We start from the raw sequence: 14,186 nt of genomic DNA, 5'->3' as shown, positions 1-14,186 counted from the left end.
AAAAAAAAAAAAAAAGGGTCAATACCCTCTGAGAGGACAATTTTCTCAAGTTGCCTCAGCTGACTGAGCTGATGGGAAACGGTTGCTTTTAAAGGCCAGGTGCCTTGCTGCTGCATGTCTGGCCAGATGTCAAGGGAGCAGCTCTTAAGGAAAAGCCAGGGGAAAAGTGCTTGGTGGGCCACATGCCCCGCCTCCCCACAAGCCAGAGTAGAGAAGAACTAGACACCAGGGACACCCTGATGGAAGAGAAGTCCTTGCTCTGGGGGCATTTGGCAGAAGCTCAGTATTTGCAATCCTCAGCCATTAATGCCTCAGAGTACTTGCCAATTCTTGTTTGTTTGTTTTTTGTTTTTCATTTTTCGAGACAGGGTTTCTCTGTGTAGTCCTGGCTGTCCTGGAACTCACTTTGTAGACCAGGCTGGCCTCGAACTCAGAAATCCGCTTGCCTCTGCCTCCCAAGTGCTGGGATTAAAGGCATGCACCACCACCACCCGGGTCGCCAATTCTTCATTAGCTTCCTAATACAGTTCCCATGGGCCTGTTCTCAGGCAGCCTGCCCAGGGGACTGCTGCTTTTTGTCTTCCCTTGCAGACTCCCAGGCTTGCTCTTCTTCCTAACTATTGATTCCCTTTCATCCAGCTCGACTCTCTGCCCAGTGCCTAGGTAAGGTGTTTAAAGGGAAGCGTCTTACCGTACTTGGGCCTCAGTTCCATTCTTTCCTGTTCGTCCATGCTGTCTAGGATGGTATACTTGGTTTTCTTCCGGATCTTAGTCCTTTTCCGTCTGAAAGAAAAGTGAAACGCTAGATTGGATGCTTAGAATGGCACTTGGTATCTCTTCCACATAAATTGCCACACCAACCTCAGTAGAAACTGTGTGACAAGTTCTGCCACAGACTAAGGCAAAAACTTCAAAAGAAGGAGGCCTCCTGGGACCGGTTGTGGAACTCTTGGCTGGAGCAAAATACTGTGCCATAAGTTCTCATGGCAATCTATCTGTTTTGTTTTCTCTTATTCCTTTTCTTATTTACATGTTCCTGGTAGCCTAGGCTAAGATCTTAAGGGAGAATAATGGGTAAGAAACCATCCCTTAAGATGGGGTCACTAACATGACCTTATCTCTGGGGAAACCAACGCTTTACTTTATAAATCATTTACAAAATTATATAATAGTATTGTGATAGAGAAAAAACTTTCCCAACAATAAAGTTTCATATGGCTACACGTGTGTTATTGGAAGTGGGCTTTGGTATATGGTAAAGAAAGCCTTAAATAAGAAGAATTAAAATAATTTAAGTTTATGTGTTGAAGACTTATTTTAAAAAATCAGGCATTAGATGCTAAACAATAATTGACCATAACAATTTATTAATCTGCTCTTGGAATATGCCACTAGCCTTGGATGACTGCCTCACTGAAGACACCCTTTCAGAGTTGTTATTCTTGGAGGATTTCTATTAATCATGCTGTCACCTGTTCTGTTTGTGAGTCACTGAGTACATCTTTTCAGAGTTGTAATGTCTGCTTGATTTTTGTGCTTTACTGCGCCAAATGATAATGATGGTATTTATGATTGCTTCACTGTACACATCATCTAAGAATTATAATATTTGGTTTTTGTTTTGTTTTTCACTATATGAGTACAATGTAGCTGTTTCCAGACACAACAGAAGAGGGCATCAGACCCCTTTACAGATGGTTGTGAGCCATCATGTGGTTGCTGGGAATTGAACTCAGGACCTTTGGAAGAGCAGACAGTGCTCTTAACCACTGAGCCATCTCTCCAGCCCAATATTTGTTTGGTTTTTTTTTTAATGTATAAAAACCCCTGCTTGAGGACTGCAAAATACACTCAGATTCAAACTGCCTCTGTGTTTGTTTCTGTTTGTCACTGCCAAATCCTTACCCACCTAGATTTCGAGGACCCTCATTCCAGGGACCCTGATACCTGACTGGAGTGTTGAGTGGCAATAAATAAAGGGTTCCCCTGAGCCTGGGGTGCTGGAGTCAAGCAATGCCCAACACCTGTATACAGCCCAGGCACCTTTCCCCACAAGTGATGTTTCCCTTAGAAACACGTGGGTGAGCAAGATTCCTCCAAACTAGTGCTAACTAAGAATGTTCAGAGACATGGGACTAAAACCACCAACCAGCAGGAGGGGCACACAAAAGAGGTAAGACACTGAAGCCCCACACTTATCTTAGAAATAACTCTGTCTTCCGTTTTTTTTCCTACAAGACGTAAAAACTGGGATGAAGCAGGGCAATGGTGGCGCACACTTTAATTCCAGCACTTGGGAGGCAGAGGCAGGTGGATTTCTGAGTTTGAGGTCAGCCTGGTCTACAGAGTGAGTTCCAGGACAGCCAGGGCTACACAGAGAAACCCTGTCTCAGAAAACCAAAACCAAAAAAACAAAACAAACAAACAAACAAAAAAGTGGGATGATCCTTTGTGCTTCACAATGAACTGCTAAGGATCACTTGAAAACACTCATTTAAACTACATTAAACTCAGGCAGCAGAGGCAGGAAGCTCTCTTTGAGTTTGAAGCCAGCCTGCTCTACCTAGCAAGTCCCAGAACCCACGGCTACATAGTGAACCACTGTTGCTAAACAAGCAAACAAACAAAGGAACCACTAGCTAAGGTGTGGTTCTGACCATATGTCATTCAGAGCAAGGGCTTCTTGATTTCAGTTTAGTGCTTGCTAGCTGGAGACTTTGAGAATACTATTTAAGACTTCTGTGTCCCATGCCCTTGCCTCCAGAAGAGTCCCTTTCTCCTGTGGTCACTGGGAAGGCCAAAAACTGCAGTATAGTTAGAGCCTGTCATTATGGATCAAAATGGCAAAGGCTCAGTAGATGTTCAAAGTAAGCACCATTTACTTACTGTCCACAACCCTGAGATATAAAATATTCACAGCCACACTCAGTAGGTTCTGGGATCTGGGCCTCTCCCTAAGGCCTTGGCTCACCCCCACTGCTGGGAATTCAATCACAAATGGATCTCAAAGAAAGTAAGCAGCATTTTCGGAAACAGCTATTACTTTCAGATTGCCTTTTTAAAAGCACATCTTTAGACAATACAGTGTTTTGTATAGAAAGATGAGCCTACCACTCTCTGCTGAGGTCTAGTGGTATCTTTCCTTACAAAACTCCTCGTGAGGGCTGAGCCTGGGGTTCTGGAAGATTCTGACAATGAGGCAGCCTAGGGGCCTCTCAGAAGTCACCTCCATTCTCAGAAGAAAACCTTAAAGCAAAGGGTCCCTTGGGTATGCCATTGCCTCTCTTCAAGGTTTAGATGGACTAAAGGATTCAGACTGATCCAATTGTCACTTCATACAGTGACGTCTACAGAATAGACCCACACATTTCTACAATGTCTTTCTCTGCTGACATGGAAGGCCACCTGGGCACTGGTCTGGTGACATGCAAGAACGAGTTACTATCAGGTTTGGGGGAGAGAGTGCCTGCCTTGCACAGACAAGACACTAGGTTTAATTCCTACCATATACATATATATTTATATATAATTTTATCTATAAATATTGTGTAATGTGTATTTATATATATAATTTTATCTCTATATATTATATAATATGTATAGTAGATTTAATATAGGATTGTGGGCCCTGCTAGAAGGTGAAACCTTCAGTTAGAGAAAGCTGCCCCCAGTGTTGCTCCACTGACTTAGACGCACATGCTAGACTTGTAAAGGACATCATTGTGCCCATGAAGTCCAGTTTATTTTAAAGCCTTGTTGTCAGTTAGTTAACCAGTTGAGCAGTTAAGACAAACCCAAGCAAAAAAGACCAAAGCTGTCCATCACCCCAGCATCTTCTTTGCACACAATGAACAAGCATATTAGGTACCTCCTGCAGCAGCAGATGCACAGCCAAGTCACAGCTCCAGTTAGCACTGTTAGCGTCAATGCCAGAGCTGCTACATAGAATATACTCCACTCTGCAAAAGAAAAGGTCAGAGTGCACAGTGATAAACTATTTGCTAAACAGCTTGGTTCTTGGTGAGACGGACTCACGTCTGAGCAGCAGCCAGCTGTGGTACAGAGGGCACTGTGGGGGCAGACAAAAGAGCCAGGCTAGGCGCCAATCAGAACAGCAGACTGATGACTTTGTCTGTTTGGTGTAAGGACCTCATGAGGCACATAACTCAGGGACCTCAGGAACATAGTTCAGGCGGACTTGAGAACAGGAAATCCAAAATAACTGAAAAGAATCAGGGAAGCAGCTATGCCTCCTACATACAAATGTATGAAATATTATACAGCTAATGCCAGAATCCCAAGAATCATAACAACCTTTGTCCCTAAAAATATCTGCATGACACTGTTCTCCTCTCCTCTCCTCTCCTCCCCTCCCCCTCCCCTTCCTCTTCCTCTTTCTCCTCCATTTTCTACCTTCTTCTTTGTGAGACAGGCTCTCATGTAACTCAGACTGGTCTTGAATTTATTACATAACCAAGGATGATCTTGAACTTCTAATCCTCCTATCCTACACCCCCAGTACTGGGATTACGGGTGTGCACCCTACACATGGTTTTATGTGAGACTCTGTGTATGGGAGATAGAGTCTAAGGCTTTGGATATACTTGGCAAGCACTCTACTTACTAGGCTATATTCCCAGACCCACGGCATGGTCTTCACAAAGCAAGCCAAGAGTCTGTATGATTGGTTGCCTGCAGCATGAAGACATCTACCAGGTCAAAGGTCAAAGGTCAATTTGGGAACTACTCCTCATCCCTTCTGTATCCTAAGCTTTGCAATAATAACTTAGGGGCAAACATGCCAATGGCTGCCCAACATAGTGGCACATACTTTTAATCACATCTTTTGGAAGTTGGAGACAGGCAAATCTCTGTGAGTTCAAAGCCAGTCTGGTCTACAGAAAGGATTTCAGGACAACAAGGACTATGTAGAGAGATGCTGTCTCAAAAACAAAAACAAAAACAAAGCAAACACCAATGGATCAAGGTTTCATGTTTAACCTGATTGACTATTATGCCCCCTTCCTAGAACAGTGGCCTGAGGCTGGTTTCCTTCTTGATGTTTGTGGGGGGGTTAAGCAAGAAAACAACACGGCAGGCAGTTCTTAACATCTTTCGGCCATTTATGTCCATCGGGATTGCCAGGATAGCAAATTAGCTCTTAGGAGTAGACTGCCATTAACAAATAGTTTTCTAGCTTAGTATTGTGACTCATATGCAATCCTAGCACTTAGAAGGTGGAAGTAGAAGGGTCAGGAGTTCAAGGTCATCCTCTACTACATAGAGAAACCAGAGTCAGGCTAAGCTCTATGAGACCCTGTCTCAAAAAAAAAAAAGTAGTGTGTGTGTATGTGTGTGTGTGTGTGTGTGTGTGTGTGTCTATGTGTGCGTGTCTTTGTGGGGTACTGTTTTTCTTTCCAGAGGGACTGACAAAAAGCACCAGCATGGGCTCTGGGGCACTACGGTGATTCCTGTTTGTGGTACCTGCTTGGGCTGACCCCTAGCAGTGTGGGCCACATTTCCCATTTTGTATTATCCCAACAGAATACATAGGAGGTGTGTCATCATAACGTCCCAACATCCTAAGTCACAGCAGGTACAATCTGAGGGGAAGAATCTCAAGGCAGTTGCTTTTTAGAACCCAAATCTATCTCACAGGAGGTTTTGCAGACGAGGCTCGGGAGACAGATTGGGACAAGCTTTTTAATGTACAACTAAGTGAGTTGGTTCACTTGGCTTCAGGAAAGAATGCTGCGGGATGGCTCTAGGTGCTGAGCCAGGGAGAGATGAATATCCCCGAGAACCACAGCAGAAGCCACGACCACACACGCACCACTCACCACAGTTGCTCTCTCCATCCCACATGTACCGCTGTATGAGGTTCTCCATCCACAGCTGGGAGCAGATGCAGCGCTTCGTGATGGGGTCACAGTGACCATGGCCTGAACACTTGAGAAGGCACCCTGTGAAAAGTGGTACAGAGCTGAGGCTAACATGGACAAGGGGGATCCCTGCTTTTCCACTTCCAGAGTAGAGGCCTAAGATAAATGGGTGAACTAACAATCTCTCAAGAAGCCAGGTGTAGTAATGTGTGCCCTTAATTATTCCAGCACTCAGGAGGCCGATGCAGGTGGATCTCTGAGTTTGTGGCCAGCCTGGTCTACAAAGCGAGTTCCAAGACAACCAGAACTACACAGAGAAGCCTTGTCTCACAAAAAAAAAAAAAAAAAAAAAAAAAAAAAAAAAAAAAAAAAGCAAACAAACAAAAACACTACCAGCACCACCACCACCAACAACAACAAAACTCTCTTATAAGCCAAGCATGACAACAGATACCTAAAATCCTAGAACTCAGGAGGCTGAAGCAGGAACATTTCTGCAGGTTTGATGTTGATACAGAAAGCACCAGCTCAGCCAGGACTACATAATAAGACTCTGCCTCAGCCCTTACCACCACCACCAAAACAGGAGCATAAACTCTCACCACCTACGAGCTCGTCAGGAAGCAAACGAAGGGAAAATCCAATCCATATCATAGAACGAGCCGTGACATTTAACAGTATAATAATCTCTAAGAACATGTGCACTGAAACCAACTGGGTGTGCACAGTGCTTGGTCTTTATTGGAACACAACTCATAGTCATTCTTACAGTCCACAGCTAGAAGAGTAGTGTGTGATTACAGAACACATCCAGGGAGGAAGACCAGGCAGCCACGAATGTCTCATGGAAAAGAAATTCTAAAGGATTTGGAAAAATAGTAATGGCACGATGTAAAATACAAAGACATGGCAAGAGCTGTGATGTAACTCAGTGGTAGAGACATGAGATTGAATCCCCAGCAACACACACACACACACACTCACATAGACACATACACAAACATACACTCACTACACTCTCTCACATGCACACTCACACAAATGCATACTCAAAACATCTGATCATATTATTTTTCCTAAAGATAGAACAACAAAAATGAAATATATCAGAATAGTAACAAAAGTTTGGAAGATGGAAATTCTAAACTCTACAAACTAGAAGATTGTTTTCTTCTTTGTCCATTTCATAATTGTATATATATCAGATCAGGATATCTCTGTGCAGTTCTGGCTTCCCTGGAACTCACTCTGTAGACCATAGACCAGGCTGGCCACAAACTCAGAGATCCACCTGTCTCTGCCTCCTGAGTGCTGGGATTAAAGTCATGTGCACCACACACAGCTCTCAGATTTTCTACAATAAATAAATCACTGCTTTGGGCTTTAGAAAAACAAATGACAGGAGTTACAGAGACAAAGTTTGGAGCTGAGACGAAAAGATGGACCATCTAGAAACTGCCATATCCGGGGATCCATCCCGTAATCAGCTTCCAAACGCTGACACCATTGCATATACTAGCAAGATTTTGCTAAAAGGACCCAGATATGGCTGTCTCTTGTGAGACTATGCCGGGGCCTGGCAAACACAGACGTGGATGCTCACAGTCAGCTATTGGATGGATCACAGGGCCCCCAATGGAGGAGCTAGGGAAAGTACTCAAGAAGCTGAAGGGATCTGCAATCCTATAGGTACAACAACAATATGAACTAACCAATACCCCCCCCCCTGGAGCTCATGTCTCTAGCTGCATATGAATCAGAAGATGGCCTAGTCGGCCATCAGTGGAAAGAGAGGCCCATTGGTCGTGCAAACTTTATATGCNAACCCTATAGGTGGAACAACAATATGAACTAACCAGTACCCCCCCCCCCAGAGCTCGTGTCTCTAGCTGCATATGAATCAGAAGATGGCCTAGTCGGCCATCAGTGGAAAGAAAGGCCCATTGGTCATGCAAACTTTATATGCCTCAGTACAGGGGAACGCCAGGGCCAAGAAGTGGGAGTGGGTGGGTAGGGGAATGGGTGGGGGAGCGCGTGGGGGACTTTTTGGGATAGCATTGGAAATGTAATTGAAATAAACACCCAATAAAAAAAAGAAAGAAAAACAAATGACTTTACTTTGAAAAATATCAAGTTACCGAGTTACTCCATGTTATGAGTAAGAGTGTCAATTGTAGACTAACACATGTGTGAAACAACTTTGTCAAATATTATCATATTATGGAAACTCTGAGATGACTACCTTCATTAACATTTACTCATGAGATAAGGACAGGGACCATGGAACTAGGAATCAGTTTGGTGTCCTGAAGGGACAAGCAGAGCTAAGAAATGTGGTTACAACTATTTTAAACTGGCAGGAAGAGTTTTTGAAACAGTGATGTGTGATACTACTGTTCTCTGATTTCTTTCCAAGACAAGAGCAGTTGGTAAATGGGTCGCCTACTGGAGAAATAATTGCAGAGTCTCTGGGGGGTTGAAAGGAAAATGTCTGTATTAGATAGCTTTCTTGTTTCTATGGCCAGACTCCTGAACTTAAAGGGCAAAGGGCTTACAGTTCAAAGGGATACAGACTATTATGGCAGAGGAGGCATGGCCACAGGATTGAGAGGCAGCTGGACACACTGCTCTACTGTGAGGAAGTAGGAAGGGTAGACAGAGGTAGGAGGTGGGGGAGTGTGAAGAAGGCTAGGCTAGGAAACCCCAAGACCTGCACCCAGGGGACCACCTCCTCCAGCAAGGCTCCACCTCCTAAAAATTCCATCATCTTCTCATCAGGGCCACCAGTTGGGCTCCAAGTGTTCAAAGACACTATAGAGAACGTTTTTACATTCAAACTACAACCATGTCCATGTTGTGCCTATAAGACTCGTGCATGGTTAGCACATCTGACTGTTTTATTATAGTATTTCTGTGGGAGATGTACCTGCTGTGTCTACCCTCAAGACCTTGAAAAGCAGGAAAGCCTCCTTCTCCTTGGAAAGCCGCTTGTGCAGATTCTGGGCCACATCAGCAGCTCTGAGAACCTTGAAAGGTGACCCACTCTGTACATAAAATACAATCACAGTGCTGTAGAAGAGACAGAGAGAGGACAGACACATCATTAGACAGCGACCAGCATGGCGTTTCACCTCAGCCTCCTGGCCTGCACAGTTGAGAAGGTAGATGGCTACAGCTCTGTGATTGGATTCATTCTTCTTCATTCTTCTTCATTCTTATTGCCAAATAACATTCCATATAGATAGATAGATAGATAGATAGATAGATAGATAGATAGATAGATAGAGATACACATATATATTCATGAATATATATGTATATATATATATTTCTGAACATATTTAAGTAACTTGTATAACTTGTTTGCGGGTGTAGATGTGGATGTCAAAGGTCAACTCTGGGTGTCATTCCTCGGATGACATTCAGCTTGTTGTATCCAACAAGGTCTTTCTTTAAAAAAAGGAGGGGTAGTGGGAGATTTACTTGTTTATTTATGCATTTGTTTTATGTATGTGGCTACATGTGGTCATCCACATAACAATCTTTGTGCCACTAGTGTGTCTGGTGCCTACAGAGGCCAGAAGAGGGCATCAGATTCCCTAGGGCTGACGTTACAGAGAGTTGTGAGCAGCCATGTGGTGCTGGGGAGCCAACCCAGGTCCTCTGAAAGGCAGCCAGTGCTCTTAACTCCTGAGCCATCTTGACAGAATGGGAAACAAGGTCTCTCATTGGAGGCTTGGAGCTCATTGATAAGGCTAGGCTGGACTACCAGTGAGCCCCAAGGATCCTTCCCCAACCTGTCCCTGCCCTCCAACCACCATTCAGTCACCACTGTAGGTTGCATAAGAATGTTCCCCATGGGATATGTATTTGAGCACAGTGGTCCCAGTTGGTGACACTGTTTGGGGGATGGAGTGGTTCAGCCTTGCTGGAGGAAGTACATCACTGAAAGCAGGCTGTGAGACTTATAGCTGGCTCCACTTCAAGCTACTCCTTTCTGTTTGTAGTTGAAGACATGATTTCTCAGCTCCTGCTCTTCCCATCATGCTTGCTGCTCACTGCCCCGCCTCTGATGTGATATCCTCTGGAATGGTAAGCCCAAGATAGACCCTTTCCTCCATGAATTGTTTTTCTGGTCATGGTATTTCATCCCAACAGGAAAGCTACTACAGCCACCACCGTCCCCCTTACTTTCATTTGAATGCTTTGGGGGCGGGGGGGGGTGTACACATGCCACAGTCCATGTGTATAAGTCAGAGGACCGTTCTCTCTTTCTACCACGTGGGTCCCAGGGGTTAAACTCAGGTCACCAGGCCCAGTAGCAGGTGCATTTCCTTGCTGAGCCTTTATTTACTTATTTGTTTGTTTGTTTTTTCTGGCCCTTTGTCCAGATTTTTACTTGAGTTCCGTATCAAACTCAGGTCTTCAAGCTTTCATGGCAAAATACCTTACCAACGAGCTATCTCCCCAGTTCCCATATATCACTTCTATCCATTGATGGACATTTAGGTTGCTTACACTCTATCATGAATATATGTTGTGAACTGTCAATAAATACTTTTTAAAAAATATTTATTTAATGTATATGAGTACACTGTAGCTGTCTTCAAACATACCAGAAGAGGGCATCAGATCCCATTACAGATGGTTGTGAGCCACCATGTGGGAATTGCTGGGAATTGAACTCAGGACCCCTGGAAGAGCAGTCAGTGCTCTTAACAGTTGAGCCATCTCTCCAGCCCCTAAATACTTTTTTAAATGTAGATGAAAGTTTTTATATTCCCCTCAATAACTGCATTAGGTAACTAATTCTATAGCTAAATTTTTTTTACAGTGTCTGTTCATTTTACATCTGTGCCAGCAACACACAGTGCTCTGAACAGTTGCCATGATCTAAACTTTAGATTATATAGGCAAGCAGTAAACAGGTATTAAAAGATAGGTGTGTGTGTGTGTGTGTGTGTGTGTGTGTGTGTGTGTGTGTGTGTGAGTGTGTGAGTGTGTGAGTGTGTATGCGCGCGCGTACACAGATGTGGTAATCAGAGGATAAGTTATGGAAGTGAGTTCTCTCCTCCACTATGTGAGTCCTAATGATTGAACTCCGGTCTTCGGGCTTGGTAGCAGACAACTTCACCTTGCTAAGACATCTTTTGGCCCTGGGAGTAGTTTTGTTTGACAGTTCTGTTGACTATGCATGCTGACTCAAGCACAGGGAAAGGCTTTCCTACTATGGACTCCTACCATGGACTAGGTTTTAAACTTTGTATACTGTGTACTTTGGAAACTTTGTATACTCTCAGATCAGGAGACTGCGGCTCCCCCAACTCCACCCCACCCCCCACCCCCTGCCGGAGGAGCTTCAGCAGCCAGGTCCCTCCCCAGACCTCTCTGCCATAACATTTTCAGCCTCTGTAACTGTTAAAAAGGTCATCTCTAGCTCCTCTGTAGGACCCTTCCCAGATGATGTTAATTTTAGGTAAAAAGTCTGAGCAAAATCCCACCAAACCCTAAGCAGGAAAACCTACCAATCCCTGAGCTTGCCACAGAAACCCACCAATCCCTGAGCACCAAAAACTACCAATGACTGAACAGGAAACCCTACCAATCCCTGGGCTCTCCCAAGCTCAGGACTTGAAATCCCACCAATCCTCACCCTGGATAGCTCCATGCACCGCCCCCCTCCCCCCTTAAGAACTCCTATGTAGCCGGGTGTGGTGGTGCACGCCTTTAATCCCAGCACTTGGGAGGCAGAGGCAGGCGGATTTCTGAGTTCGAGGCCAGCCTGGTCTACAAAGTGAGTTCCAGGACAGCCAGAGCTACGCAGAGAAACCCTGTCTCGAAAAACAAAAAAACAAAACAAAACAAAAAAAAAAAAAAAAAAAAGAACTCCTATGTAACTGTTGCTCAGTTCTCTGTTGTCTCCTTCTGGAAGCAAGATTTAGCCGATCCTGGATTCACCCCTCCACACCCTGGACCCTCCCATAAGTCTCTTTTATGAGATTTACTTTCTGATGTGACTCTTGCCAGAAGAAGCCAAGAAGCAATGAAGAGAAGGGAAGAAAGGAAGAAGTGGAGCAGGGCCGAGGCTCCTGAGCCCCTCAGCTCAGTGGGGATCCCCTCCCCTGAGAGCTGCAACGCCCCTGCTGAGGAGGCTTCCTCTAAGAGCTGTGTGGTTCCCGAGCTCCTGTGCCTCAGGATGCCCTTCCACTGGGACACTGTCCCACCTCAGGGCTATGTGGTTCCTGGGCTCCACAAAGTATCCTAAGTCCCAGGATACCTTTCCATCTGAGCAGGAAAACTAACGATTTCCTTAATATAATGGAGCATATTGTCATGTGATGAACACACCTATATCTTCTCTAGAGAAATATATATAGCTCTTTCCCAGGACTACCGAAAATAGTTCCACAGCTTAATCACTGAAAACAAGAGCAATCTCTTGTCTCACAGTTCTAGTCAGCCAAAGCAGTTACCTCACTGCAGACTCGCCTTCAGCAAGCACAGGTAGCAGAAATTCATCAATATGAAGAGATGTATTTAGTACATATTGTGGCTTTGGTCTGATTGAGAATAAGGTAAGCTATAAGGGCCGGCAGCCAAGGACAGGCCACTGAGACTCTGGATTATTCAATCTAAGACAGAGGCATGTGCCAAGAGGCTATGGTTTGTTCATAATAGCACCATAGAGCCGTGTTTGTGTAAAATAAACACAAGCAAGCTGCACATGTTCTCCAGGGCAGATCAGAATAAATTCATTGTAGACCAAAGTCCCGAGACAGGCGCAGCTGCCAGCCACTAAAATTCCCAGGCAGGACCATGGAGCATAAGTAAATTTTATGCCCCAGTCCAGCTAATTTTTTATTATATATTTAGGGAGGAATTGCAGCCTCCCCCAGCCTTGAGCAGGCTGACTCAGACCTGTTCTGCCACTGTGAACAAGAATACCTAGTCTTCCAACCTAGATAGGTCTATTGTTCTGCCACCCGTGCTCTTCTCCAAGACACTGCTACCCGCTGAGAGGCTGAACCTGTCATCCTGAGATAAGCAACAGCTTGGCGACCAAGTGCTGACAGCCTGGCAACAAAGCATCAAGAGCCTGGCATGGCAGGAGATGGGCCTTCCCCCTTTATAAATAAGCTCAGACTCTTAAACTCTGGGACCTTGTCTTGGTCTTGTTCTTTCTCTTCCCTGCCCCCTGTCTTTTCTCCATATAGCCCCAGCCTACCCCTCAGGAACCCGGTTTGTGTGGCTGCGGGTGGCTACACAAAGCCTCAAATAAAAGTGTTGGTAGGGTCATGCTCTCTGGCACTCTGTAGACAGATTATGTTCCACATCTTTCTCTCAGCTGGTAGATGCATTAGTATCACCCGTACCTCTTTATTACCTGACATTATTTTCATGTATGTGCTTCCTGTATGTCTCCCATGTGTGTGTGTGTGTGTGTGTGTGTGTGTGTGTGTGTGTGCAGGTGTTCATGTACAGGTACATGTGTGCATGTGCAGGTATGTGTGTAGGTGTGTACATGCAGGTTGAGACCAGAGGTCTTCTCAGCACCAGTTTGAATACTATCTTGTCCTCACATTTTCTCTGCAAAAAATCAGTCTGTTAGCTTTAAATTCAGTTTTATTCAAGTTCGTAGGACATGGGCAGAATTAAACTAAATTCTTAGAAAAACATCACATGAATGGGCCCCATCCCAGGTCCTGATAGGGTTCTTCAGAAACGTCATGATCCAGGCATCTGTCCACTGTCCATGTGCCTTTCAACATTCTTGTCCCCTAAACTTTGCTTATAGTATTGTAGAGCTTTTCTACCTTGAAGTTCCAAATCCTTTCATATTCTTTCCACAAACGTGTTTCAAAAGCCTATGAACCACATGGTCAGGTTTATCACCACATTAGTCCTACTCCTGGTACTGATATTCTGTCTAGGCTCTTTTCCTATTGTCATGGCAAAAGAATATTAAAGGAAAATGAGGTAGTTTGGACTTATAGTTTGAGGAAGTTCTGGTAGCAAGACTTGGGGCAGCTGGTCATGGTTCAAAAGTAGAAATAAAGAACACCTATGTTCAATTCATTTTCTCCTTTTTATACAGACCAGGATCCTCTACCTAGGGAATGATGCTACCCGCATTATTGAGATGGGAAGACCCATCTCAATAACCTAATCAAAACAATTATTCAACAGATATATCCAGAGGGTCATCTCTTAGATCAAGTTGACAACTAAGATTAACAATTTCAGCTTGTGTCTTAGTTAGGGTTTCCATTGCTGTGGAGAGAAACCATGAACTCTTTTTTTTTT

At 44.4% G+C, this 14,186-nt stretch overlaps 1 protein-coding gene across 1 annotated transcript in view; it reads right to left on the bottom strand.

The window, feature by feature from the left end:
* Positions 1–14,186, bottom strand: part of Kiaa0319 (KIAA0319 ortholog) — a 63,904-nt gene that overhangs the window by 7,921 nt on the left and 41,797 nt on the right. The window contains exons 17-20 of the mRNA XM_021180546.2: positions 8,809–8,951; positions 5,841–5,963; positions 3,869–3,959; positions 692–783 (exon numbers count right to left, since the gene is read on the bottom strand). Of these exons, the coding sequence (XP_021036205.1) occupies positions 692–783; positions 3,869–3,959; positions 5,841–5,963; positions 8,809–8,951 (449 nt within the window). The remainder of the gene's footprint in view (positions 1–691; positions 784–3,868; positions 3,960–5,840; positions 5,964–8,808; positions 8,952–14,186) is intronic.

Source organism: Mus caroli, chromosome 13 (genome assembly GCF_900094665.2).
Source record: "Mus caroli chromosome 13, CAROLI_EIJ_v1.1, whole genome shotgun sequence".
In the NCBI taxonomy this organism is placed as follows: Eukaryota; Metazoa; Chordata; class Mammalia; order Rodentia; family Muridae; genus Mus; species Mus caroli.
The sequence above is the reverse complement of the archived record's forward strand: the minus strand, read 5'-3'. Positions and strand labels throughout refer to the sequence as shown.